A 25,159-nucleotide genomic window follows, 5' to 3' on the forward strand; every position below is an offset into this window, starting at 1 on the left:
TTAAAATTAATGCAAACAAACACTTCACACACCACACTAAAAGCAGTCTGTTTCAGTCTAATGCACACGTGACATCTTGTTTCTGTTCAGCATTTCATTATTCTCAAGCCTTTACTGGAAGTGTAAACAATGAGTCGATGCAAGTATCTCTCAGTCTGTTAAAATATTCACAGCTGTGGATGAAGTTTGGTGGTAGATCATAAACAAAAATGATCCTCATACAAACCAAACATTGTCTCTCGTGACTAAAGACGCGATTTCATTGTAAAAATTCAGGTAACGTTTTAGAAGAAAAACATTAAAGGTGACCTCTGGAGTTTTCTTCTTCTGTGTATCTTTGAGATCTAACAAATGTGGTGAATGTATTTCCTAATAAAACATTTGCAAAACCTTTCTGGTGGTAATGAGCAAAGAAATGTGCCGACAAAGACGGTGAGTAAGAGCATGAAAAAACATGCAAACAATGCAGCGTTTTAAATAAAAATCAATCCTAATTCAATTCTGCTAATGTGTTATGAAGAGGGAAATGCATTCAACACATTTGTTAGACCTCAGTGATGAACGATGCAACATGCAGACACATGTAGTGAAGATGGGGCAGATGAGATTTGCCCATTTGGGGAAAACGAGCGTGATTTAAAAACAAAAAAATAAACCCACTGCTGCTTCTCTGGAGTGTTGGACTGTGATGACAGGCATCAACCCGTATGTGTGCTGCCACAAAATGAGGAGGAGGCTCAACTTCCTCCCTTTTAAAACTGAATTAAAAAATAATTCAAATGTTAAAAGAGACTTCCTCAAATTCATCGGCTTTGAGTTTCACCTTTTGGCAGCATGTTAAAGCATTAAAAAGGAAGATTTTGGGGAAATACACTCATTTCCTTTCTTGCCAAGAGTTCGATGAGAAGACTGACACCACTCTCTCGTGTCTGTTACTGTGACGCTGCAGCCGAAAGCTTTTCCTTCATGAAGTGAGCTGAGCTCAGAAGAACTCCAAATCCAAACTGGCTGACCTCTGACCTCCCTGTGGAGAGAGGAGAGCAAGAAAGTGATTCATATGTTTAGTTTACGCCCTGTGGTCCAGGATGACGTTGCCGTCTTTGTCTTTGATCCTGAGCCGTCCGGTGGGGTAGCGGGTTTCCTGCCTGCCGTCGGCGTAGACCGTCTTCACGGTGCCGTCTGGATACTCCCTCTTCTTGTAGTCAGCGGTGTGGATCTCCTTCTGGCCCGTGTTGAAATGGATCTCCTTGGTGCCGTCCCTGAGAGAAACAGCACACACTTTACACCCTGCGAGTCTTCGTTTAAAGACTTTAAAAACAAACGTATCATCAGCCTGAATCAGAAACTGGAGCTCAAGCAGAGATCAGCACATCCACATGGAAATGACTCGTACTCCAATCCTTTATAGAGCTGCAATTAGTTAACGATTAGTCGATCCAACTGTTTCGATAGGCGAATAAATGTTTTAGAAATACCTTCTCCAGTGTGCACGTTCAGTGTCTTTCTCTTGTGTGACGATGTTACAATTTAGTTGAACCAGAACTTGTAACACCAGAACCATTGAGAGAAGCTGGAGCTGTGGTTTTACTCACGGGTTGACCTGTATGATGGTCCCGTCTGTCAGCACGCTCTCCTCTCTGCCGTTTGGGAACAGGTTCTTGACCGTCTGGTCTGGGAAGGTGATTTCTTTACGACCGTCTGGGAAATGCTTTTCTGGAGTAGGAAAAAAAAAAAAAAAAAAAAACAATGTTTAAAGAACATTGTTCAACTGATCCTCTACTGAGCAGCTTTCGTCTGGTGGTAATTTTACAGCTCGATACAAAACAAACATCTGTTCTCACCAGTCTGGTTGTTGGGGAAGTGCAGGACCTCCATGCCATCTGGGTAGGTGATGTGTGTGGTCTGGGCGTCGGAGTAGTAGTAGATCTGAGCACAAGGAGCAGAGCCGTGGTCAGAGACTTGGCAGGGGATTAAATTGCTGACGGCAGAGCAGACTCATCAAGTTTTCCACTGTGAGTTCTCAAAGGAAAATCGATTCTCTTCACATCACTCTTTGATCTTTGAGGTTAAAAACATCAAATTTCACATTGATTTTTAACTCTTACATTAGATAAACTCAAAGTAAGTTAAACTGATTGTCCACATTAACAAAAGCTCAAAAGTGGATGGTCAGTTTAATTCAGAATATGTAAAAAATATGTAAAATACAGCCTATGTAAGGCGATCTGATCCCCTTTCCAAGACTTAAGGTATCTGCTGTCCGTCACTATGTATAATTGATTTTAATAAGGTGACATCACTTACTACACAAGAGCAGATTTACCGTCTTTTGCTAAAAAGAAAACAAAAGATATTTTTAACTAAACTGGTAAGAAAAATGATGACTAATGATTTGATTCAGTTTTCTAACCCCAGTTTGGTGCAGGAGACAAACAGCAAAGACCCTGTTGCCTCATACATTTAAAACGTTCCCTGACTTACTGTAGCGCTCAACACGCTCTCAGTTATTTGTTTAGAAAGACCTGTGGAGGTTGGATGCAGTTACTTTAAGTCTGCCTCATGTCAGGTAGAAGCCTCACCACTCTCTGGTCGGCTGTGACCTGCTTGGTGTCTCCGTTGAAGAAGGTGACCTTGACCGTCAGTCCGTCGGCTGAAACCTCCTTCCTGGTGCCGTTGGGGAATACGATGAGGCGATCACCACCAGCCAGAACCTTCTCTACCTGCAAGAGTCAGAACCAGAACTCACTGCAAAACAGTTTCTCTGTGCATTTTCTGCAACGTTAACAGTAAAACCACCTGACATAACTACTGTAGTGAACTCTAGTTGTTCACAGACGTCAAACTACTGGAACCAATTCCTGTGTTTTTGTTTTTTTGTTGTTCACTGAAGACATATGGGTTTAAGATCAAAAGATGAATATGAGACAAGAGTTCAGCACTTCAGCTTTCATTTCCTGGTATTCACATCTAGATGTGTCTTAGCAGTTTTTCTCAGTGGAGTCTCGAGGTGTTGAAAACGTCTCCAGTGGTTCCCGTCAAGTCACTTAGTTTTCAGGATTTCATATTCTGGCGATGTACAATATGACACGTCTTTCCACTTTCTCACCTTCCCGTCAGGGTGTGTTATAACCTCCTGAGCTGACTCTGCCTCCTCAGCCTCGCGGCACTCTGCTTCTGTTGGCAGAGAATCTCTTTTCTACAAAGAGAAGATGTCAAAAAAATAACAAATTATTCAACATGGGCTCCTGAAACTTTTGTCGCTTGTTTTCCATCATATGAGCTTTTGGTATTTGTCAGTGAAGGTGTTGTTTGTATAGATTTGTTAAAGCAGAAAAGAGAGAACAGCACTAACGGTGTCTCTTACTGAAGAGCTGCTGTTTGATTGTTCTTGGTTTGGCGGTTTGTCCTGGCTCTTGTTGGCAGGTGGTGACCTCTCCTCTGTCATCCTGCCAGGCAATGAGGAGGAAGAGGAGGATGAGGAAGCGGTGCCTGGCCCTGCTGGCCGCCTCAGGCTGCTCTTCATCCCGACTGACATAAAACAACCAACACAAAACAAAAAAAGAATATAACGCTTTAGAGAGTTGAGAGTAACTTGGGTGACACATTTCTATCGGTTCCTTTCACAAATAGTCACGTGATCCATTGTTAATATAAAAATATTAATTATAGCTGTTAGTCCAACCATATGTAAGTCTGATTATGTGTCTAGGGGAACAAAGAAGTTAGAATCTACAAAAGACCGTAACTCTAAAACTCCTGAGCCGGAAATCCCCCTTTAAATGGAAACTCACGGTACCTGCAGCACCCTGGCTCGTCTCCCCGGAGCCCCGTCGACCCGCTGCAGCAGTGCCGCTGTGTGGAGGACTGCTGCTGCTTCCTCGAGAGTCAAGAGGACTCTGAAAATAAAGAGAGACAACTTGTGATTTCAGTGTAATGCTAAGACGAGAAAACACACTGAAGAGATTATCAGAGCACCTGCAGTACACAGGTATGGAAAGGGACATGGAATTTGGCCAATGAACCTGGTTTGTCTGGTTGTTAAATGTTGTTAAGTGTGAATAATCATAAATGAGTGTCATGGACCCCCCCGGTTCTAATCACACTGATATAAAATATTTAATTCAATTTCAGTCCAATCACAGGAGTAAAGTTTGAGAAAAATGTCATATTGGTTTTGTGATCATACTATAAAATGTAATCCTTGCTGTAGACAAACCAGCCAATAACAAAAAGTATAAACATTCTTACAGCAAATTTCACTCCTTTGGTCACAGATGAAACATTGTTTGCAAAAAATCCAGGAGCGTCTTTTGTTTCTTTGTCCTTCTCTGCAGTGACGGGGTTTTTCTTCCAGGCACTGAGGCGGAGCTTTTCCAACACACGGATCTAAAAAAACAACAACATGACATTACAGGTGTTTTTCCTTGTCCAGATACAAACTGAATTTTAAAGCCAGGTGTAACTGGGGTAAAAGGGTCAGAGGTCAGGTGGGCACCTCGTCCTGGAGAGAGCTGTTCTCCTGGCTGAGGGAGTCCATCTGCTGCCGCAGCCGGCTGTGTGTGGAGGTCCAGCGATTCTCCTTCCTCCTCAGCTCCTCCTGCAGGGAGTTCAGCTGCTGCTTCAACGCCTGGTGGGGGGGGGACAGATTAAAGGGGGGGTTCCACATATTTTAAGATTTCACACATAGTAAAATACATAATTTCTTCTTTCTTTTTATTTGACCATTTTCTTTCATTGGTTTTGAAACAGGACATGTAATTACACATGTACAATAAAAATCAACTAATTGTCTCAGGTCACAGGTCCAACATTAGTATTTATTTGAAGTCATGTTATTGGGAATGTGCATGTAAAGAACCAATTATCCTGGGACCGCAAAGTGAGCTGTTGATTCACGAGTGTTCTCTCTCTCCGTCACCTGGATTTCCTCTCGTTCCTTCTTGTCAGGAATGGCTCTGGCGGCTGACGCGTGCTTCTCAAACAGTTTGCGCTCCTTCTGCAGTTTCTTGTTTTCCTCTTTCTTGTACTCCTCGAACTTGGCCAGCTCCTCTGCTTTCGTCTGTTCAAACTCCAAACGCTCTTTCCTACAAAAACAAGAACAAACGAGACATTAATCTGTCTGTGCGAGGAGAGAGAAACCCATAATTCATCAAAATGTTCCCACTCGAAATAGGACATGGTGATAGAAAACATGGAGCTGAACGTACATTTGAAGTTTGCTCTCAAAGTCATGTTGAGATGTTCATCATTCACTATTTATCATAATAGGTTTGTGCTACCAATTTTTGCATAACAATTTTATTGTGTAAGCAAACTATTTGACTTTAATCCGTAGGGAATTGCCTCACATAAAATCACCACCATCATACAGCAGGAAATGAAAAATCTAACTCTGATTATGTTCTACGGTATCAACAGGTATTAAAACAACATTAAGTGCAGACAGATAAAATCACCTGAGGTTTTCCTGGTTTCTCTCGTTCTCCTGTCGGAGCTTGGCGAGGGCGGCGTTCTCCTTCTTAAATCTCTCGATCTCAATCTCCAGCTCAACCAGTCTCTCCCTCAGCTGCCTAGACTGGACCTGCTGGCCTGGGGACGAGGAAACACACACACAGTAAACTCGGGGTTGTGGTCAAACTGCCTCTCTATGTTTGTTTCCTGGAATTTAACCTTTTTGAAATTAAAAACCCATGACACAATAAAGTGACAGCTTCTGTTCACAGATATTTTACAGAAGGTTTTTGACTTATTGTTGTGGCATTGAGGTCAACAAAACATTACACCACAATGTTACAGAAAGAATAAACATAGAAGTCAGAAGGGCAGAGTTGTTGACATGTTGTGCTGAAACAATAAGCTGATCAACAAAACCTAATCACCAGCTTCTCAATATAAAGATTTGTAAACTTGGGCCACATATCGATATCGTTGTCAGACATGCACAATTAACAGATTGAACAATAAATCCATTCATTGAAAATAAGGATAAGTTTTACCTCTATTTTCATGCGTCAGTGCCAATTAAATTCATGTGTGAACAACAATAAAAATGTGTTTTTTATGAGAGTAAAGTGAGAATCAAAATACTGATACACGTTATAATAAAACATTCACCTGTCTCCTCCTCTGGTTTTTTGGGCTCAGAACAAACAGAAGCGGTAGGAGGAGGGAGAGGTGTATTCTGGGCCTTTGGCTTGAGCGAGGGGAACAACCTTGTCATAAGCTGAGAGGCAGGAGGAGGATCTGGCTCCAGATTGGCTGAACCAGTGACTGTGCCTTTATCCAGCTCCACAACTTTGTTCACTGCCACCTTCCTCAACAAAGGCCGCTCCGGCGGTGAGACGCGATTGGCTGTCGCCTTGGAAACTGGACTGACTCCTCTAATGTCACTGTGTGGGTCGACTGTAGTTTCCTCCAGGTCGTTCCACGTGTCATCGTCGTCAAACACAACTCTCCTCTGCTGGCCGTCTTTGTCCTCTATCAGAGTGGACTCATCAGCATTGCTGAGGACGCCATCGCTCTCACCATCACCATCTTGTGTCACATCTGAATCTCTACAACTGTCCTCGTCCTGATACGACCGCTTATCGTATGGTGGGTTAGACTGTGCAGGAAAGGTAAAGGTGCAGGGAAACACAGGTGGTTTGACCGCAACTTCCTGGTCTTCAAATTCAGAGCCGCCACAGGATGAAACATCAGAGTGCTTGTCCTCTCTCCCACTGTCCTGTCCCTCTTCATCCTCGATGTTCACTTTGTTCTTCATTGCATCATCTCTTCTCTTCGCCACAAATGCTTCTGCGTTCACAGAGCTGTTTTTACACGTCAAACCACCACTGCTGCACCTCTGAAGTGCACCTCTGGGAGGCGACTTGATGGGGGTGGAGGAGAGCCGTCGCTGGTGGAGCCCCTGAGCAGCATGCAGCTGCTGGTGCTGCTGGTCCATCTGAAGAACCTGCAAGTACAGAGCAGAGTCTTTGAAGATACATAGCTTTACAGACAACAGGTCAAATATAATAGGATGATACAGGGAAAAAAATCCACATAATTAAAACCAACTGACTGCATTAATTCTAGAAGCCCTTACACTACCAATAAGTTTGTTGATAAAAGTTGTTAACAGTCATCAAACAAATTGGGCAGCTGTTGTATTAACTAGGGACTGAAGAAAATAACATTTGGCAGGATATTACATTTTGTTACACTTTCTCTACAATGGTCATTGCTGGCTACTGTCAACAACTGACAGTAGAGAGATGACAGGACATGGGGCGAGAGAGAGATGAGGGAATGACGTGCAGCAAATATCTCAAACTGGGGACTCACAATAACTTCTAGTTGTCAAGGGTGACCTAGTGTGGCGATTTCTTAAAACTGCAATAACGGGTGTTTGCCCACTTGGGGGTAGCGTAAACAAGCTGCAAACACAATTGATATGGGTGGGGTCTTTAGAGGCTTTTAACTGAAAACAGCTGCAACCACAAACTACAACAGGAGCAGTGAGAATGACTCACAACCGTAATGTTTGGAGACCATGTGATGTGATCCACCGTCAGTATAAAAATATGGATTATAGCCACTTCAAAAGAGTATTGCCTACTATTATACTACTACTACTAACATCTGGTATCCAGGACATTTCATGCAAACAGACACAGAATGTTGCATCATAAGCATCAATAAGCAGGGACTCAGATAATAAGACAAAACATCCCTGAACACAACACAACACAACACAACACAACACAACAACCACTAGAGATTTGAATAAAGCACCTTCATGACAAAGGAGGAGTTGGACGAGAAGGACAGCTCTTCAGCTGCCTGCTCCAGTAGCTCAAACTCTCCCAGCTCCATGTTTTCCAACTGCAGGTCACACTCCCAACGCTGGAGCTTCTCCTGGAACGACAACTCAAACGAGTCCGGTGGAACTCCTTCTCCTCCTCCTCCTCCTCCGTCTCCTTCTGACCCCGTTATTCGTTCTGCTGAATCCACTTTTGAACCAAAATTTTTCTCTTTAGCTGCATAATTTTCAGTCTTCCCTGGCCTTCCCAACATGCCCACCTGTTTGGTAACAGGGTTCGGCTGCATGTTGTGATGCTCGGGTTTCCTTGTAGTTTGAGCAGACAGACCCACTGTCCTGTTATTCTGGTCCTTTACTTGCCCCAGTTGACACTGTTTGGTGCGTCTCCCCTCTGAGTCAGTTTCAATAGACTCTGATATTTCTGTATTCTGCCTTTGATGACTACCCAACACCTTCATCCGGGCTGTCTTACTTTCAGCTCTGGTGTCCTGAGGTGGCGAATTAAGACCTCTCAATCGGTTCTCCTTGTTAAGTATGGCAGTTTTACGCTGGACAGGAAGCCGCTGGATGCAATTTGTGCCACCTTTCAGGATGGCTGCAGGCTCTGAGTTGCTGCGGGAGATTACTCTGGCTCGTGGTTGTGGTTTGGAGTCCTTCTTCATCTCTTTTTTTGGTAAAGAGGCTTTGTGATTGTTGGTAAATCTAGAAAGCCCCTCGCCTCGCTTCAGAAAGGCCCTCTTTGGAGGGGCATGTACAGCTTCAGCCCCATCTTGGCTCTGTTAAGGTGAGGAGACAACATGTGAATGTAATGTGAATTTGGTTGCTTTATTTTTTAGAAGAAGAACAAGAAGAATCTCCAAAGGCTTGGATGTCAAAGCTTCCACGGAAGCACCAACATGAAGAAGTAAGGAATGTAAGGAAATCTTTATTATGTTCTCTGACCTTCTGTTGCCGGGCAGACTTCAGCCTCTGCTCCTCCAACCTCAGTTGCTCCTCCAACAACTCCTCAAACGTCTGCTTATGACCTCCAATGCCTGGCTTAATAGGTCTGGCGAGGGGACACACACAAGGCAAACATATAAGTTTGTCAACAAACAAACAAATAAAAATTGTAAACACAAAGCAACTTGCTTAGTTTATCGCTTCGTTTAACACTGGATTTAGTTTTATAATAGAAAATAGTTTGTACCTGTCCTGAGAAGTTGTATCTTCTGTTCTACCATGGTCTTCAGTCAAAGCCGCACCATTACTTGATATTAACGTGTCATCATCGCCTGTGGAGTTCCATGTGTCTGTAGGAAACACACGCTGTTAGAAGGTCATGCCCAAGTGATTTATCATAGATCTCCTAAAATTAAAAATGTAGTATCCAAATGCAAATACAAAAACTGGAACTTCCACTGTCACATTACAGTCAGTTGAAAAAAAAAAAAAACTTGCTGTCTCACCCTCTTCTTTGTCATCCACCCCCTCATGATTTTGCCCCTTTGTTAGCCGCTCCCATCTCCCTGCCGGTGACAGCTGTTGCCCCTGTCGAGGGCCACAGGTAGAGCCCTGTGGGATCCCAAAGCGGTTTATGGTGGGGCTGTGTGGGGTCTCTCTGTGATGAGAGGCTCCCTGGAGTGGGTTCTCTTCCCACTCTGCTCCTGACAGCTCTAAGCCCTCTGAATGATCTGCAATGTACAATACAGTTAATGCAAACAGTGTGTGAAGGCAAATATAAACACAAAGAAGCTATGACTAAGTGTGGGAAGTAGGAAAAATACATACACATCAGTCTCCAACCTGCATATTTTATATGTTAAGTGAAACAAATGATCACTTTTGCAGATATTCTTGTCATCGCTCTTTCTCACCTCCTGTGCAGTGCTGGGAATCATTCATCATTCCCAGGAGCCTCTGCTGCTCTTCCTGGAGGCGAAGCAGCTCCTCCAACTGATTGGCCTTTAGCTGCTCCTGCATGTGTTGCTGCCATTTCCTCAACTGCACAAACACACAATATCACAGTATGGAGTGTTTTCATCATGTACATTTCAACATGTACATTTATTGTGGCTGCTCATCACAATCAGCACCTTGTAACTTCAAAATGTGCTTTATGAATAAATTTACCATACCTATATTTCCTACCACAACTGTACATACTGATAAATCAACACATTCAAAGTGCTAACTGATTGCATGCACACACAGAAAAATACTAATAATAGCAAGTGTGTGAGTGAGAGTGAGAGTGGGAGTGTGCGTGCTGAAGGTGGGAGTATCAAGTACACAGGAAGGAGTGATATAATCAACGGTGAAGTCCACACATCAACAAGTCCTAATGTCAGTAATAAAGTTGTTGCGTTTATTTTCATTTGTTTTGATATGTTGAGATGTTAAAACTGAACTATTGAACTAAACTGAACTAAAGCTGAACTAAAAGACCATCTCCAGTTTTTTAAGATATTGTTGGAGATATCTGATTCAGAATTTAGAAAAAGATTGCACTGTTAATTTTGACAACCAGTCAAATATTTGTCCCAGCTCAGGAATAAATATCAATCATAGGAACACCACATTCTGAAATGCAATGATATTCTTACCTCCTCTAGCTTCATCATTAGGGGCAGATCATGTGATTTGCTTGCCATCTCATCCAAACTGTCCAAATGTCCATCTGAATTTCTGATAGGGACAGAGTCAGGGACGTTCACTGGCCTGTCAGTCCCAGCCCTCTCTCCTCCAGCCGGCCGTAAAAATCCATCGACGCCGAGGCAGCTGCTGTCTGCAGAGGCGGACAGAGGGGCGAAGTCGGAGGCGAAGGAGTCGTCTGGCTCCAGGGGCGGGGATCCCACGGTTGACATGTGCCGCAAGGAACCGGCCAAGTCCGGGGAGGGGTTGAGGATCACCCCGGCTCTGCTGCTACTTGGCATCCACCGGGCCAAGAACTCTGCCTGGGAGTACTGAAGCCCGGCTGGCGATGACATGACTGCGCTGTCTCAGGCAGAGCTCGCTAATCCGGGATTTGAACGACAGATTATGGTGACAGGTTGAGGGGTTAATCACACCGTGAATAAGCACGCTCTAGGTGATGCCCAAATCCAAGAAAACTATATATAGTGACAGGTTTAAATTGAAATAACGTTAGCTATTTTAACAAGAATCTGGCTTCGATTAAACGTTGACACTACACAGCAGCACGTCACGGCAGCAGAGTGTCGGTTTTAAACGAGTGTTTGTTTGGTTAGTAACAGCAAACTAAATCACAGCTGTTTGTGAAAACTAATCGGCTGAATCATTGACAGATTGACAACATTGATGACATATATCTTACAATTCAGATCATAGTTTGATGGCATTCTTAGTCAGTTTTAGCTGGTTTATTTCCGATGCATTTAAAAGGCTCGGCTTCCTTGGTGATACTTGAATATCGTTAGCAGGATGCGTTTTATTTGAGACACAAAAGTTTTTTTTAAAGGTTTTAAACTGTAGTGACAATCGAAGAAATTCACAAAATAAATAAAAGTGTCGAAACACACTGAATTTACCTGTAACGCAGCAGGAAAGTGGTGTTACTGAGGTAGAACTCTGCGTTGTACGAGCATAACAGACAAAAGTTTCGAAGCCTGCCGCCATATCAAAACAAAGCCCGCGAGAGTAGATGAACGACAACAAAACTGTTGTTGCATTGTGGGTAATGTAGTTCAAGCATCTTTCTTTAAAACGTCAGGTTCTCTGGTTTTGTTTTAATTTGTCTTTTTGTTTCATATACACCACAGTAGCTAAATTATGTATCAACTACACGTTTTGGAAAAATAAAATTGGCACTTTAATCGAATTAAATTTTGGAAAAAAAAAACTAGCATCGAATTATATCCGGTTCAACGATGTGTCTGTAAAATATTTCACAATAAATGTCATCAAGCGAATACAATCTGGCGTACCGTTGAGTTTTCATTTTGCATACTGATATTTTTAAGTATGTATGTATGCATTGATTTATCTACGCTATATTACTATATATGCAATTATATGTTTACTCTTATTGCAATTTTATTGCAAGCTCATTTCGACGTTAACTTTTATACTGATATTTATGCACCGGATGTGCTGTCTGACAGATGTGATTGGTTGATACGAAAATATTGAGTTTCACATTTTAGTAACTGAAACTGAGCTGGAACTGTCTTTAAAATGGAAAAGGTTCTATGTAATGTCCACGGTAAGTTACAGTAATTTAATGGTAGTTATTAGTTTTGTTAGAAAAGTCGACATTGTGTTTAGTTTATGAAAGGCCTGGTTGTGTTTTATTCCCTGAAACGCTGCCTGTAATCTCCATGACAATGCAGTTTCATTTTCTTCTTCGTCTTAACTGAACCTTATTTTTCCCTGGCTAACCTGCACTGAGAAGAAAGTTTAAACGATTTGCTCAATAACTCGTTCTCTGTGTCCCCAAACAGACAGTGTGTGTATGTTGAAAACGGGCGTGAAAGATGGACCAAATAAAGGCAAAAGCTTCTACGTATGCGTTGACAAGGAAGGCTGTGATTTCAATCAGACGGCCAGGTAAATACATCACTAAGATATTTCCTCATTGATCCCCTGCGTCCAACACTGTGAGATGAATTCAGAGAGGATGTCAAAGGCAAGAGTTGTATCTAATACCCACCACAGCATTGACATGGACTATAAATCTTTATTATTGTGAAAAATCTACAAATTCCTTCATAAATTTGACTTGGAGATAATGTAGTCCAACCAATAAGGGTCCATAAGTCTTGTCCCTTAATGCATGACACTAATCTGTGTTTTGCTCACAGAATCAAATCCAAAGTCTTATCTCTCAAGCACACATTGATATTCATAATTGGGTCTGTGACTAGCAGTTATGTAATGGTATAATAATTAAAATTTGGGGAAATTTTGGATTCTATTGTCCATTTTTTTCACAGATTCATGTTTCTGTTTTTGATCTGCATTATCATTATCCTCTCCTCCCCAGCATCTCACCATCCCACTGCCTCCATCATGAAGATTCGATGGTGGAACTCCAAGCTCTCACCTACAATCAACAACAGCAGAGCCACAAGTGGGTGTGCAGGTGTTTTATGGTTCAAAACAGGAAGAGTGTTCCTTAAACTTAGTGATTAAACTTAATTCCTGTTGCAGCTTTACATTAGGTTGTCTGACCAGAATACATTGATTCTTATATGTGGCTGTTTTCAGTAATATACTTCTATTAACTGTTAATTTTTTTTCAGTTTTTTCAGTTTTTCTGTTTTTTCTCAGGTTATTCTACAGGTGTATTATAGGTAAAAAAGCAGGCCAGAGGTGGTGTGGAAACGTGCCTTGGACTGCAGTAAGTAGTTTCTTAATTTTTGCTTTTTTTTATATCACTTTCTGTTTTTAAAATGTCTGTTGTATTCCATCATTGCAGCCAGACAAAGAAAAGAGAAACTCTCTAGCTGACGCAAAGCTACAGCCCTCCTGCCTGCCGCCTGTCCGAAACCCCTTTAAGGCCCCGGGCAAACCGGACAAGGACTCCGAGTGGAGAAAGATGCAGTGTGGTGGAGGCAATGAGAAGGGAAGAGAGAAGAAAGACAGTGAGGCAAGTAACAAGGCTGAAGGAAGAGAAAGTTACCAGAAAGAAAATGTGGAGGGCGTTGGGGTAGAAGTGGAAGACGGTGAGGAAGAGAATTCATCGGATACTTACCGAGGTAAACAACTTCCACAAGGGATGAAGTTGAAGAAGAGAGTTTCAGATGAAGAGAGAAACAGCCCCAAAGCTAACAGTGTGGAAAAAATGACAGACAACATGCAAGACAAGACTGAAGATAACCGCTCTGAGCAGGGCAAAACAGGCAAAGCTATTTCTACCTCCACTATCAATGCTGCTCATTCTGAGAAAATGAATCAAACCTCTCAGGATTCTCACAAGGCCTCGCCCAAGCAACCTAATGCTGGAGAAGCCTGTCTGGTGAAACAAGCTGAACCTAATTTGAAAGGGAGTGCCTCTAAATCTGCACCCAGCAACAGCAGCACCCCGGCTCCCACAGACTCTGTCAACACCGGGAGTCCAACACGTAACAAACCGACTCAGTCAGAGTCCGGTCAAACCGAAAACCACCAAGACGACGATGATGATTTAGTGTTGGTGTCAGTGAAACCTGCTAGTCAGAAAACTCCCCCTGCTTCGGCTGTACAAAAGACCCTGACCACCTTCCCAGGATTTCAGCCAGCTTCTAAGGTCAAAGGTCAACAGCAAGATCCCAAAGGGCTGCACAGTCTGCTCACTGCTCAGCTTCAACAGAAAAAGGTGAGTGAAGGACCAACTGAGAAAGAAATTATTGGCCGTTTGGCCCGATTTTGAAAACTATTCATGTCATATATGAGCAGCTCTATGATCCAGATTACACCTGGGCAAATACTGTATTTCTAACATATATATATAATATTACCAATATTATAAAGAATTCTGATCTGAATACATTCAATATACACCTCACACACATCTTCAGCATTTTTTTCAAAGCAATTTCTTGCAATTTCCTGTGACTCTAGTCAAACAATGGCATGTCATTCGATGTAAATTTCTTCTGTAATCTAGAAAAAAGCACGTGTGAAGACACAACAGATTTTATCTACATTATATCATCATTGCTGACATGTCAATATATAGTACTTCATGATGTATTGCCTAAAATGTAGCAAGAAATACTGATTTACTATTAAGACAACTTCAAACTTGAATCTTTGACTTTCAGATGAATGAGACAGATTCTCCTTTGATATCATCTGTGTATCCATTTTTGCCAGTCTGTTTATCCTCCTACCCCTTTTTCCTCCTGATCAGGCCACTCTGTCTGTGGTGAATGTGGCGGCTCTGCCAGATAAAGGGGAGAGGTTGAAGACTCAGGTCAAGGAGCTGGAGGAAGCGCTGGAGTCCCTGAGCCTCACTGCTGCTTCTCAGCCAGGTAACTCTCTCGCTGTACAGCAGCAATAATAATATAGTTTACACAAAGTATGTGTCTTCTGGCTTTGCAACTGTAATATATACAAATCCCTTTCCCAGGCTCCCAGGGTGACAGCAGTGATGCTGCTCCAAGTAGCAGTCAGGTCAATCCATTTAGCCGACAGGGCGGCACCATCCTGCTCCCTGCCCCTCCGGCCCCGAGCCCCTATCAGCACCAGGCCTCCGGCAGCTCCCTGGGGCTCCAGCTGAGCCAGGGGTACAGCCAGATGTATGGAGGTAGGCTGAACATTGTTAGTTCTGTCACACTACCTGGTTTTAAACACATTTCTGTAATACTTTGGGATTTTTCTCTTTCACTACTTTAATCATTCGTGCAAATACCCTAATCCTCAGTCCTTCATGTTTCCAGCCAACCCACAGGCTCAGGCCTTTTACGGTGGCAGGATGACCGATGGCCGTCTGCTGGCAGTGAAAAACGCCACCTGCGAGGCCATCGACCATCTCCACAAATCCCTGGAGTCCTGCCCCGATGCTGAGGCTGAAGCCCCAGACCCCAGAGGCATCAAGGTATCACTCTCCTTCAGTCACTAATTGGGGTTGTCATCAGTGCTTCACACAGGATATCTGACAACACTAATTAGATTTTGAAGAAACGTCAGGGAATGATGCATCACTGCTTTTAGTTTGTGGCTGTTCTGTGCTTCCAATATTGTGGCCAGACCCATAAAGAAATGAGTTTTAGGTCAGACCAGGCCTGATCTCCCAGCATCACATTAATGCAGCTTTAGTGCTTTTGAGTAACATCATAATAGTAGCAATCATATATTGCTTATAATTTCTGGGTGTCCACATACTTTTGGCCATATTGTATTTGCTGTTTTGAAAAGAAAAGAAATTCTCATGACAAGCGGCCATGGAAAGGGAGGATCTATATCGTCTTTTGACTGCTCCCATCATGTTACTCTAACACTGTCCTCTTGTGATTGGCTGGTCAGGTGTCGCTCCTGCCCCATCAGAGGAGAGCTTTGGCCTGGCTGCTCTGGAGAGAAGCCCAGAATCCATGTGGAGGAATTCTGGGTATGTTGACCATTTAACATGATTTTTATTAAAGAGATCATGATGAAGAGTGTGGTACAGAGATGGAATAATACTTCAAATTAACATTATTTGTTCCTTTTCCGACAAACCAAGTGCCATGTACCTCCAGTGACCGGAGAAACCGTTTACAGAGTATCGGAGAAGCTTCACATAATTGTTATCTCTTCCTTTCTTCCCCTTGTTCTTCATACTCTCACTCTTTTTCTTGGAATCAGCGGATGACATGGGTCTGGGTAAAACTTTGACCATGATTTCTCTCATACTGGCCAAGAACATCAAGGTGAAAGAGGAAGATGAAAAGAAGGAAGAGAAGAAACTGGAGAAATGGATCTCCAAAACTGGTAACTAGAACCTTTTATCACTCTGTCAGTTGGTAGGAACCTCAGTGCTGTCCATGCAATTAGTATTTAATTAAATTACACCTTTTTTTTTTTTTTTTTTTTCATCATTTAGACTCCAGCATTGTGGTTTCTAAAGGCACTCTGATCATCTGTCCCGCCTCCCTGATTCACCACTGGAAGAAGGAGATCGAGAGACATGTCAAGACAGGCAAGCTGACTGTGTATCTGTACCACGGCCCCAACCGAGAGAAGAGTGCCAAAGTGTGAGGGAACCATGCACACAATCGCACAATCACACAAGCACACATTCACACAATCACACAATCACACAAGCACACATTCACAAGTCAAAAGTGAAAGTCAAATGTTGATGTTGATGTTGAGTCATCTGTGCGTTTCATCATCTCAGACTAAACTCTTGGACATCAATATAGACCAGACGGTTGCCCTTTTAAGGAGAGTTGTGTTTCTACTGGAAAGAAATGGCTTCATTTAATGTTACGTCTTTGCCCTCAAATACATTTTCTTGTTATATTGATAATAATGATATTATTATTATTAATAATAATGATAATAATAATAAACTTTATTTACATAGCACTTTTCATACACAGGAAAACAGGGAAATCATTAAAAAAACGAGAACATTTAAGACAAAAATAAATTGTTACGTCAAAACATCAGATTTTTGTTGACCTTTTGAAGCGCACACAATGAATCAGTTAAATGTTCTCTGTCCGTCCCTCAGGCTGGCAGATTATGACGTGGTGGTGACCACATACAGTCTGGTCTCTAAGGAGATTCCAGTCCAGAAGGAGGAGGCCGACAAACCCGCCAAGGATTCTGATGATGTGAGTAATATTTATATTTATGACATAAAGCCACAGTGTCAGCTTTAATGCAGTGACTTAAGATTCTTCCTGTAAGACGGGAATACAACCAGAGTTGAACTGAAGGCGCTGGCAGCTGATACTTGAGTCCATCATGTTCTGTTTTGGTGCTGATAATTATAAAACTCAAAACTCAGACACACGTGCATTTCATCCCTCGTCATTTTCCCTCAGCCGTCGCCCTCAGCTCCTTTGTTGCGAGTGGCCTGGGCCCGCGTGGTTCTTGATGAAGCCCACAACATCAAAAACCCAAAAGTGCAGACTTCCATGGCCGTCTGTCAGCTGAGGGCTCGCGCTCGCTGGGCGGTCACTGGTACGCCCATCCAGAACAACCTGCTGGACATGTACTCACTGCTCAAGTAAGACAACAACACAGTGAATACAAGAGTTTTACAAGTCTAAGTAGAAATGCTTCCTCTGTTTTGTCTGCAAATTTTAATTTACTTTTTAAGTTTTTATAACCATGTAATTTATATAGAAAATTTCTTTCATATAAAATGCACTGCACATCTCAGAAAATTTAAACATAAAACATAATAGAGTAAAATAAACCATTCAAACAGGTTAAATAACAAATGTTAATATAGTTAATTCATAATATTCAGGTGGAAATGAGCAAAGCTTAAACTAAAAGATTCATCTTCACCTTGAGTCAAGAATTTTTTTTTTTCTCACACTGCAGGAGTTATGAAAGTGCTTTAGAAAAGGCCACAAGGTGGCGCTATAGATTAACCCTCAACTTTCCATGTTCCATTGAACTCTATTAAATACTTTTTGAGAGAGCCTCTGAAATGTCAGACAAACAAACGGGAGCAAAATCAGCTGTTTGGTGGCAGAAACAAAATTATCTGTTGGAGAAAGACGAGGCTGAACTTTAGAAATATTAATTTATTAACCAGCACCCATGAACAGTCTTTAGACCATTGAGTTCATATTTTCTCATGTTGCACAAAGAAACATTGATGAGTGATGATGCTTTGCCTTGATAATTGCGTCTTCACTGCAGTCAACTGACGTCAAGATGGTTAATTGAAATGCAACGGTTCATTCACGGTCTGTCTCTCAGGTTTCTGCGTTGTTCTCCGTTTGACGAGTACAAACTGTGGAAAGCTCAGGTCGACAACGGCTCGAAGAGAGGCAGAGAGAGGCTGAACATCCTGACCAGGACTCTGCTGCTCCGACGAACCAAAGACCAAATGGACTCGTCGGGAAAACCACTGGTAGAGACGCACACTCGCACACATTGGGTGACGAGTGTCTTTTACGAGTGTCTGCTTGCCATGACCCTCAGACACTCTGCTCGCTCTTGATCCAGGCTGAAGTGAAGTGTCAAATGTTTCAGGTGTCTCTTCCCGTTCGGACCTGCGAGGTGCATCGACTCAAACTGTCTGAGGATGAGCAGGCTGTGTATGATGTGGTCTTTGCCCAATCCAGGTAACGCAACAACTCGTCTTATTTTTTTAATTTAACACATGATTTCTCCTTTATCCTTCCCTAGGCTTTTACATTGTATTCACTGTTTCTTTTTTGGCTCCCTCGTGATGTTTCCCATGAAGGGCATGGAAAAGTGGCTAGGAATAAAGTAAGGACATTGTGACTTCACTGTTGGAGAAGTGACCTTGGCTTCTCTTGGGCAGCTGGCTACATCTGGACAGGAAAATAATTCATGCTTTCAGCTACTCTCTGACTCCAATTAAGGATGCTAATCATCTCCAAGGTCTAAATGTGTGTAACTGCATAAAAAACAGGATGGACTGCCATTAAGTCTTCCTAGCTGCAGTGGATAGATCAATAAAAAAATATATATAGAATGAAACTAGAATGATGTTTTCTCCCTTTTCTTCTAGATCCACTCTGCAGAACTACCTGAAGAGACATGAAGGAAAAGATGTGAACAAGGCGAACACATCCAGCCCCAATCCCTTCAGCAAAGGTGAGATATCAGCTGGTTGTTTTTATACTGTGACTGTATGGATTTGTAGTTGTGCCTCAAACCTGCACAGAGATTTTTTTGCAAACACATAAACTCTAATTTGTTGAGAAATTATCACCAAAAAAATACTATTTTGTGCTTAGTAGATATTTTTGCATGTGGCTGTTATCCACTAATAACCTCTCTCACTCAGTTTTACTACCTTGTCAAATTCCTGCTCTGCTCGCTCCCAAGTTTGTTCGCTCAGTGTTTGACAGTGTGAAATATGAAAGCTGGAGTCGGTAACTTCTGGTTTGGTTATTCTGTCTCTAGTTTCTAGTCGGATTTTTAGAACAAGATGATCCTTTGGATAAAACTTTCTGCTGTGTTTTTCTTCTGGCAGCAAAGTTGTTACATCCTGTTTGACCTCAGCTCACATTTTGCAGTGTGTGAATGAGGTAGAATATATTGTATGCCTCAGTTAAACATTGGCCTCACACATATGCACATCATTTTATATGTGCAGAAAGCTGCAGGTAAAAAAAAACACATATAGATTACGAAAAGAATAAAATTAATTTTCCATTAAGGCTGAATCAAACCTGACAGTATTGACTTTTAAGTCAAACTTGATTAGTAATTAATGTTGCGGTTACTAATGGAGGTCTATCAAAACTGTGTGTGTGTGTGTGTGTGTGTGTGTGTGTGTGTGTGTGTGTGTGTGTGTGTGTGTGTGTGTGTGTGTGTGTGTGTCTTCCCTCTCCAGTGGCCCAAGAGTTCGGTATGTCACAGTCTGACCCTGCTGTGCCGAGTCCCAAGCAGGCGTCAAGCACCGTCCACATCCTGTCCCTGCTGCTGCGCCTCCGACAGTGCTGCTGTCACCTGTCCCTCCTGAAGAAGGTACACACACACACACACACACACACACACACACACACACACACTGCTGCTCTGACAAGGCATGTCAGTTTTGTCCTTAATCTAAAAGACTTGCTCACACACATGTACAACACACACAAGCATTGATTTTCTGTCTTTCTCTCAGACTCTCGACTCGACGGAGCTGCAGGGTGATGGGATCGTCTTGTCTCTGGAGGAGCAGCTCAACGCTCTGTCACTCTCCTCCAGCCCCTCGCCGTCATGCCCCGACCCCAAAGACACTGTGGCCCTTAATGGCACCCGCTTCTCCTCAAAGCTGTTCGAGGACACCAGCGAGAGCACCAAGGTGGGCAACCATCACCATCACACTGAATGTGCCCCTGGAGACTGTGATAAGATTACTCCTCTCTGTTCAGAATATGTTTTTGTTTACTAGAGCCCATCCAGAGGAAAAAGAACGAAAGCAGGAGAAATGCAGTATGAATATATGGGGGATTTGAAGGTGTTGGATGCCTCTCATCAGAGCGACTCTCTGCCCACTACAGTTTTTTTAAAGGTCTAGAAAACATAAATATGAGAAGAAGCAATGGATGAGGAGGGTTGGAATGTAGTTAAAGTAACATCCTCCCCAACACTGAAAGCAGTTAACAGTGAAATCGCCGTGCTACAAAAGAGCCGTTATATTCTTAACTTGAATTTAGTTCAGTCTCAGCAGTGCAGAACCTGTTTTCCTGTATCACTGATGTTGTTTTATCAAATGTTAACAACAAATTAACTAATGCTTCAACCTCAATTTTCCAGATTGCTGCTATTGTCTCTGAGCTGAAGGCAATCAGGCAGAAGAGTGACGATCAGAAAAGGTAAAAGTCTCACAGTCACCTCAGATTTTTTTATTTATAAAGTCACGTTCTAGATCTAATTTGCAGACAAAACTATTCGTTCATACATATTTCCCTTCTTCATAAACCTCTTTGTAGATACATGATCTTTTAAAGAACTATATATTCAACTCACATCTGTTAACCTTTAAGCAGTCATTGCAAGTGACTCCAGAGAATCATTTCCTCATCATTACCTTATTTGTAATCCACTCCTGTCTGGTGATGTGTAGTGTGATCGTGTCCCAGTGGACCAGCATGCTGAGCATTGTAGCAGTTCATCTGCGGCGTATGGGCTTGAGATACGGCGTCATCGACGGGACGGTCAACCCCAAACGTCGCATGGACCTGGTGGAAGAATTCAACACTAACCCCAAGGGACCACAGGTGAATCTCACCCCACAACTCAAGAAACCAAAATAAAACACATGATTAGAAGGTACAACCACAAACTGATTGACACTAGACAACAATTAAATAATTTATTCTTATATTTTCTGATGCTGTTTTTTTTTTTTTTTTTTCGTGATTAAAGCAAACTCTTTAAATACAACCTGTATGTGAGTTTGACTCAAAATATAATGCTCTATAAGCACAGTGTTCATTCAAAAAAACATTTAAAAACAGAGTAGATAAGGGAGGTTTCCAGGCAGGTGAATATTGCAGCTGTCTGCATTTTCAGAACTTAATGTACTGGACTTTGACATTGGGCATATTGTAAGTAAATATATATATATTGATTTTATATTTCTGGCTCTCTGCCAAAGGTGATGCTGGTTTCTCTCTGTGCTGGAGGGGTTGGACTCAACCTCACTGGTGGGAATCACCTCTTCCTCATTGACATGCACTGGTGAGACACACTCAATCCAAAAGAGTGTTGTTGTTGTTGTTGTTGTTGTTGTTGTTGTTTGCTTTCTTCTGCTTGATGTAGCCCACTGTATATACAGTATAGTACTTGTGTAGTATATTACTGTTCTTAAACCTCTTGTTATTGCTCTTTATTTAACCTTAAACTGAATTTCATTTTTTTTTTAATTTGCATAATTAACATTATTATAACCATCATCTTACCCTTTAGCTCTCAGTTCAACTGAAACTTGAGCTTCTTCCTCGGTTCTCACTTCAACTGTCTCTTGTCAGTGCTTCAATTTCAACTGTCATTCCCATAGAACATTTTACAAGAAAATAACTAACATTTTAAGATATTCTAACCTTTTTATAGTGTTTACAGTTGCAGTTTTTACTAGCACACACATGTCAGTACATCAAAAAGAGTAGTATTATTTTGGTGCTGTTTTGCAGTGACTAGGTCATCGCAAACATCACAACAAGGTGTAATGCTATTAGTAAGGAGATCTTTTATGTGTTCACTATAACAATGGTTGAGTTTTTAACCTCTGAACCATGAATATCGTGACAGGAATCCAGCCTTGGAGGATCAGGCCTGTGACAGAATCTACAGAGTTGGACAAAGGAAAGATGTCACCATCCACAGGTAACAAATCAGCAGGACGTTCAATGTGTGTGTGTATATTATTCATTATTATATCATATACCGTTATTGGGAAAGAAGAATATTGAGACAAGTATGAACTAAGGCTTGTTTTTTTTTTGTTTTTTTTGTTTCTTTGTTTAAAGGTTTGTGTGTGAAGAAACAGTGGAGCAGAAGATTTCCGCACTGCAGGTGAAGAAGAAGGAGCTGGCCCAGAACGTGCTGTCAGGAACAGGAAGCACCGTCACTAAACTCTCCCTGGCTGATCTCAAAATCATCTTTGGTGTCTGAGATGGGAGAGAACTGGAGAAGCTGGGTCTCGCTGGGTCTCGCTGTCAAACCTACTGCTACAACACCAAACAGCTGTTCACACACATATTCAAATTTCAGGGTATAAATCTTGAAATCACCTAAACCTAAGCTACTAGAAGTTTGATGTATGTAATGAGGGGTCTGTCTGTGCTGCCTGACCTCTCTCAGCTTAATCCAGACCAGGATCCTATCTGCTTTACAAAAGGATGTTGGGCTTTATGTGCCTTAACATTTTATTTCAAAATTTCTTTTATAATTTCATGACTGCTATTGGCTCTGTTCACTCAGATACATGCTGCGTTTCACTGATTTATTTTAACAGTATTTCAGTTATTCTTAAATTCATTCTGAAACATCATAGATGCTGCTTCTGCCCAGATCTGTTGCTCCAAAGCAAATCTAGTCAGTTGACCATCAATTTCACTTATTTTATTCATTTTAAGAGTCACATGAGGCTGTTTATAAAGATATTGTTACATATAGCTAGTAATCAAATTTACCAACTTGAAACATGCACACTAAAATCATCATGTAACTTCTACACACAACTACAAATGTGTATATTGCCTGTATCTGGCTGCAAATGCCATAGACACACAGATTCTCATGGTCCACAATGATGCTTTATGGCACTTTTTCCTGTGTTTATATCCTATGCTACACTAAGTGTGACCAATAATTATGTATGATATTTTTAGATGTAGATGTATGCATATGTCTTATTATTAATCATTATTTTTATTCGCTTCAGGTAGCTTAAACATAGGAGTGAAACAAAAATTTGCTTTTATTTATGTCACCTGATGGAGTTTATTTTCCTTAGAGATGTTTTCAGTTTTTTGTTTGTTTGTTTGTTTTTTTTGTTTTTTTTTGGGGGGGGGGGGGTATTGTGTATTATTATGTGTTTGGTATGATGCTGTTTAAATAAATTCAGGTCATGGAAGTTCATGTGATAGCCTGCTCTACAAAGTCCTTTGCGTTGTAAATTGAAATGAGTTATAAATTAAAAATGTAAGGAAATTAAGTCAGGATGAACTGCAATTTGAGAATTCAAGAAACGCAATGCCATCACAAGAAGCCACACCTGCCAAAAACACATTGCTCATATTATACTTTTTAAGATATATGAGAAATGTAAATTATTAATTTCCCTATATTTGGATATGATCATGTTTATTTGGAAAAAAATATATAAATGCTGTGTCTACATGCTGGCCACATAATTGAAAAACACAATTATTTCCTCTAATCACACCTTGCTACATGAGTAAAAAACTACCATCTTGCGTGTATAACATAACAGTATACAGGAGATGAAATCATGCATTATACTTTTTTAAATTATAAATATGTACTAATAACTAAACTAATATAATAAATATGTACAAATGTTTAGCATCAGATTTATCCCTTGACTCTGGTGGGCCGCCCTGTACCGTCCACCATCTTTTCATTGCTCCCAAATGTTTGCTACGTAAAATCCACAGTGTAGCTTTACGTCCATGCTACCTTTAATAATCATCGGAAATTTGGTATTCAATGTCTAAATGAAGGACTCAGTGGAGCGGTAATAGAATGAAAATGTCGGAAAATCGTTGTTTTTTAAGCACACGCAGTCCTATCGGTATTTAGGGGAAACTTTTCTCAAATGCAAAAAAAACCCACAGGTGGTTAAAACACCTGCCGATGTTTGCCTTCTGTAAATGCTTAGTATCGCGTGTTGCTGCATTATTTCAGGTCAAAGTTTTTAATGTTGCATATCGAAAACGCACACATAACGCCTAAACAATACCCGCTTACAGGCTTCAACAAAAACTATTTGAAACTGCTGAACATTTGTGGATGTAATTTAGAAATACGACACGTCAGTAGCAGCATGTGAACGCAGCGCTGAGAGAGCGGGCGGTAACTGGACTGCGCTCGGTACAACCCTCCAAGCTGCAGCGTTAGTACGGTCAAACGGCCCGGTACGCTAGCGTCGTACCTCTCTGAACACAGTGAAAACATACATTCTAGCAAAACTAGCCCCAGCCCGCAGCCATGGCGGCTGAGACCGACAAGGTAGAGCCTGCGGACAGCGAACAAGACGAGGAGGAAGATGTATACGAAGTGGAGCGGATCATTGACATGCGGGTGGAAGAGGTAAAAGGAGCTAAATGCTAACTGCTACGTAGCCGCCTGGCTAGTTTGGCAAACATGGCTGGCATTGCTTTCACTCCACTCTCACGACGCATAGCCCACCTACAACGACGTCCACATACTTTCCGTTATTAAAAACGCATGTCAGTAGTCTGATTTAAGTGCATTTTTATGCATACAACGGCCCCTTTGTCATTCAATCATATGCGTTCACTCTTTTGTTGTGGCTCAGCGCTCGTCCATATATAGCATCGTTTTTCTGCACAACTTCTCCCATGATGTCCGCTCGCCTCTCCCCTGCTGAGGCCAAGGACGGACGCTTTGCAAGCTTGCAACTATTTTCATCATGGTTGTTTTTGCCCAGCGGCACAGCTAGATCCCAAAATTTCCGGGAACCACGCTAGTTTCGTTGTGCCTTAAAACAGATTGGCTGGTGAGATGTTGGCAGCGGTAAACATTGTG

General features: G+C 41.8%; 3 protein-coding genes across 5 annotated transcripts in view; 2 read left to right on the forward strand and 1 right to left on the reverse strand.

Moving 5' to 3' along the window:
• Positions 1 to 319: 319 nt before the first annotated feature.
• Positions 320 to 11,414, reverse strand: cenpj (centromere protein J). The gene is made up of 19 exons (XM_056390177.1): positions 11,332 to 11,414; positions 10,387 to 10,796; positions 9,658 to 9,784; positions 9,250 to 9,474; positions 8,991 to 9,093; positions 8,744 to 8,849; positions 7,774 to 8,577; positions 6,115 to 6,952; positions 5,457 to 5,589; positions 4,919 to 5,084; positions 4,496 to 4,627; positions 4,249 to 4,386; positions 3,797 to 3,896; positions 3,365 to 3,528; positions 3,107 to 3,196; positions 2,580 to 2,720; positions 1,842 to 1,926; positions 1,593 to 1,713; positions 320 to 1,259 (listed from the first exon to the last, which is right to left on the reverse strand). The coding sequence occupies exons 2-19, from the start codon at positions 10,768 to 10,770 to the stop codon at positions 1,067 to 1,069; spliced, it is 4,050 nt and encodes a 1,349-aa protein (XP_056246152.1). The 5' UTR covers positions 10,771 to 10,796; positions 11,332 to 11,414; the 3' UTR covers positions 320 to 1,066.
• A 499-nt stretch (positions 11,415 to 11,913) lies between these two features.
• Positions 11,914 to 23,953, forward strand: ttf2 (transcription termination factor, RNA polymerase II). The gene is made up of 23 exons (XM_056390285.1): positions 11,914 to 12,005; positions 12,244 to 12,349; positions 12,786 to 12,872; positions 13,073 to 13,142; positions 13,221 to 14,099; positions 14,637 to 14,757; positions 14,856 to 15,032; positions 15,166 to 15,323; positions 15,752 to 15,833; positions 16,070 to 16,195; positions 16,308 to 16,458; positions 16,944 to 17,046; positions 17,260 to 17,444; positions 18,152 to 18,305; positions 18,428 to 18,519; positions 18,933 to 19,018; positions 19,764 to 19,897; positions 20,043 to 20,222; positions 20,678 to 20,736; positions 20,988 to 21,141; positions 21,522 to 21,604; positions 22,175 to 22,249; positions 22,393 to 23,953. Exons 1-23 carry the CDS (start codon positions 11,978 to 11,980, stop codon positions 22,535 to 22,537), a joined length of 3,435 nt encoding a protein of 1,144 aa, XP_056246260.1. The 5' UTR covers positions 11,914 to 11,977; the 3' UTR covers positions 22,538 to 23,953.
• Positions 23,954 to 24,465: 512 nt separating this feature from the next.
• The window catches only part of mphosph8 (M-phase phosphoprotein 8), a 30,132-nt gene continuing 29,438 nt past the window's right edge, over positions 24,466 to 25,159 (forward strand). For all 3 annotated transcript variants that reach the window (XM_056388864.1, XM_056388862.1, XM_056388863.1), the window contains exon 1: positions 24,466 to 24,700. In XM_056388864.1, coding sequence (XP_056244839.1) covers positions 24,599 to 24,700 — 102 coding nt within the window. In that variant the 5' untranslated portion in view covers positions 24,466 to 24,598. The remainder of the gene's footprint in view (positions 24,701 to 25,159) is intronic.

Source organism: Seriola aureovittata, chromosome 11 (assembly GCF_021018895.1).
Source record: "Seriola aureovittata isolate HTS-2021-v1 ecotype China chromosome 11, ASM2101889v1, whole genome shotgun sequence".
Lineage (NCBI taxonomy): Eukaryota > Metazoa > Chordata > Actinopteri > Carangiformes > Carangidae > Seriola > Seriola aureovittata.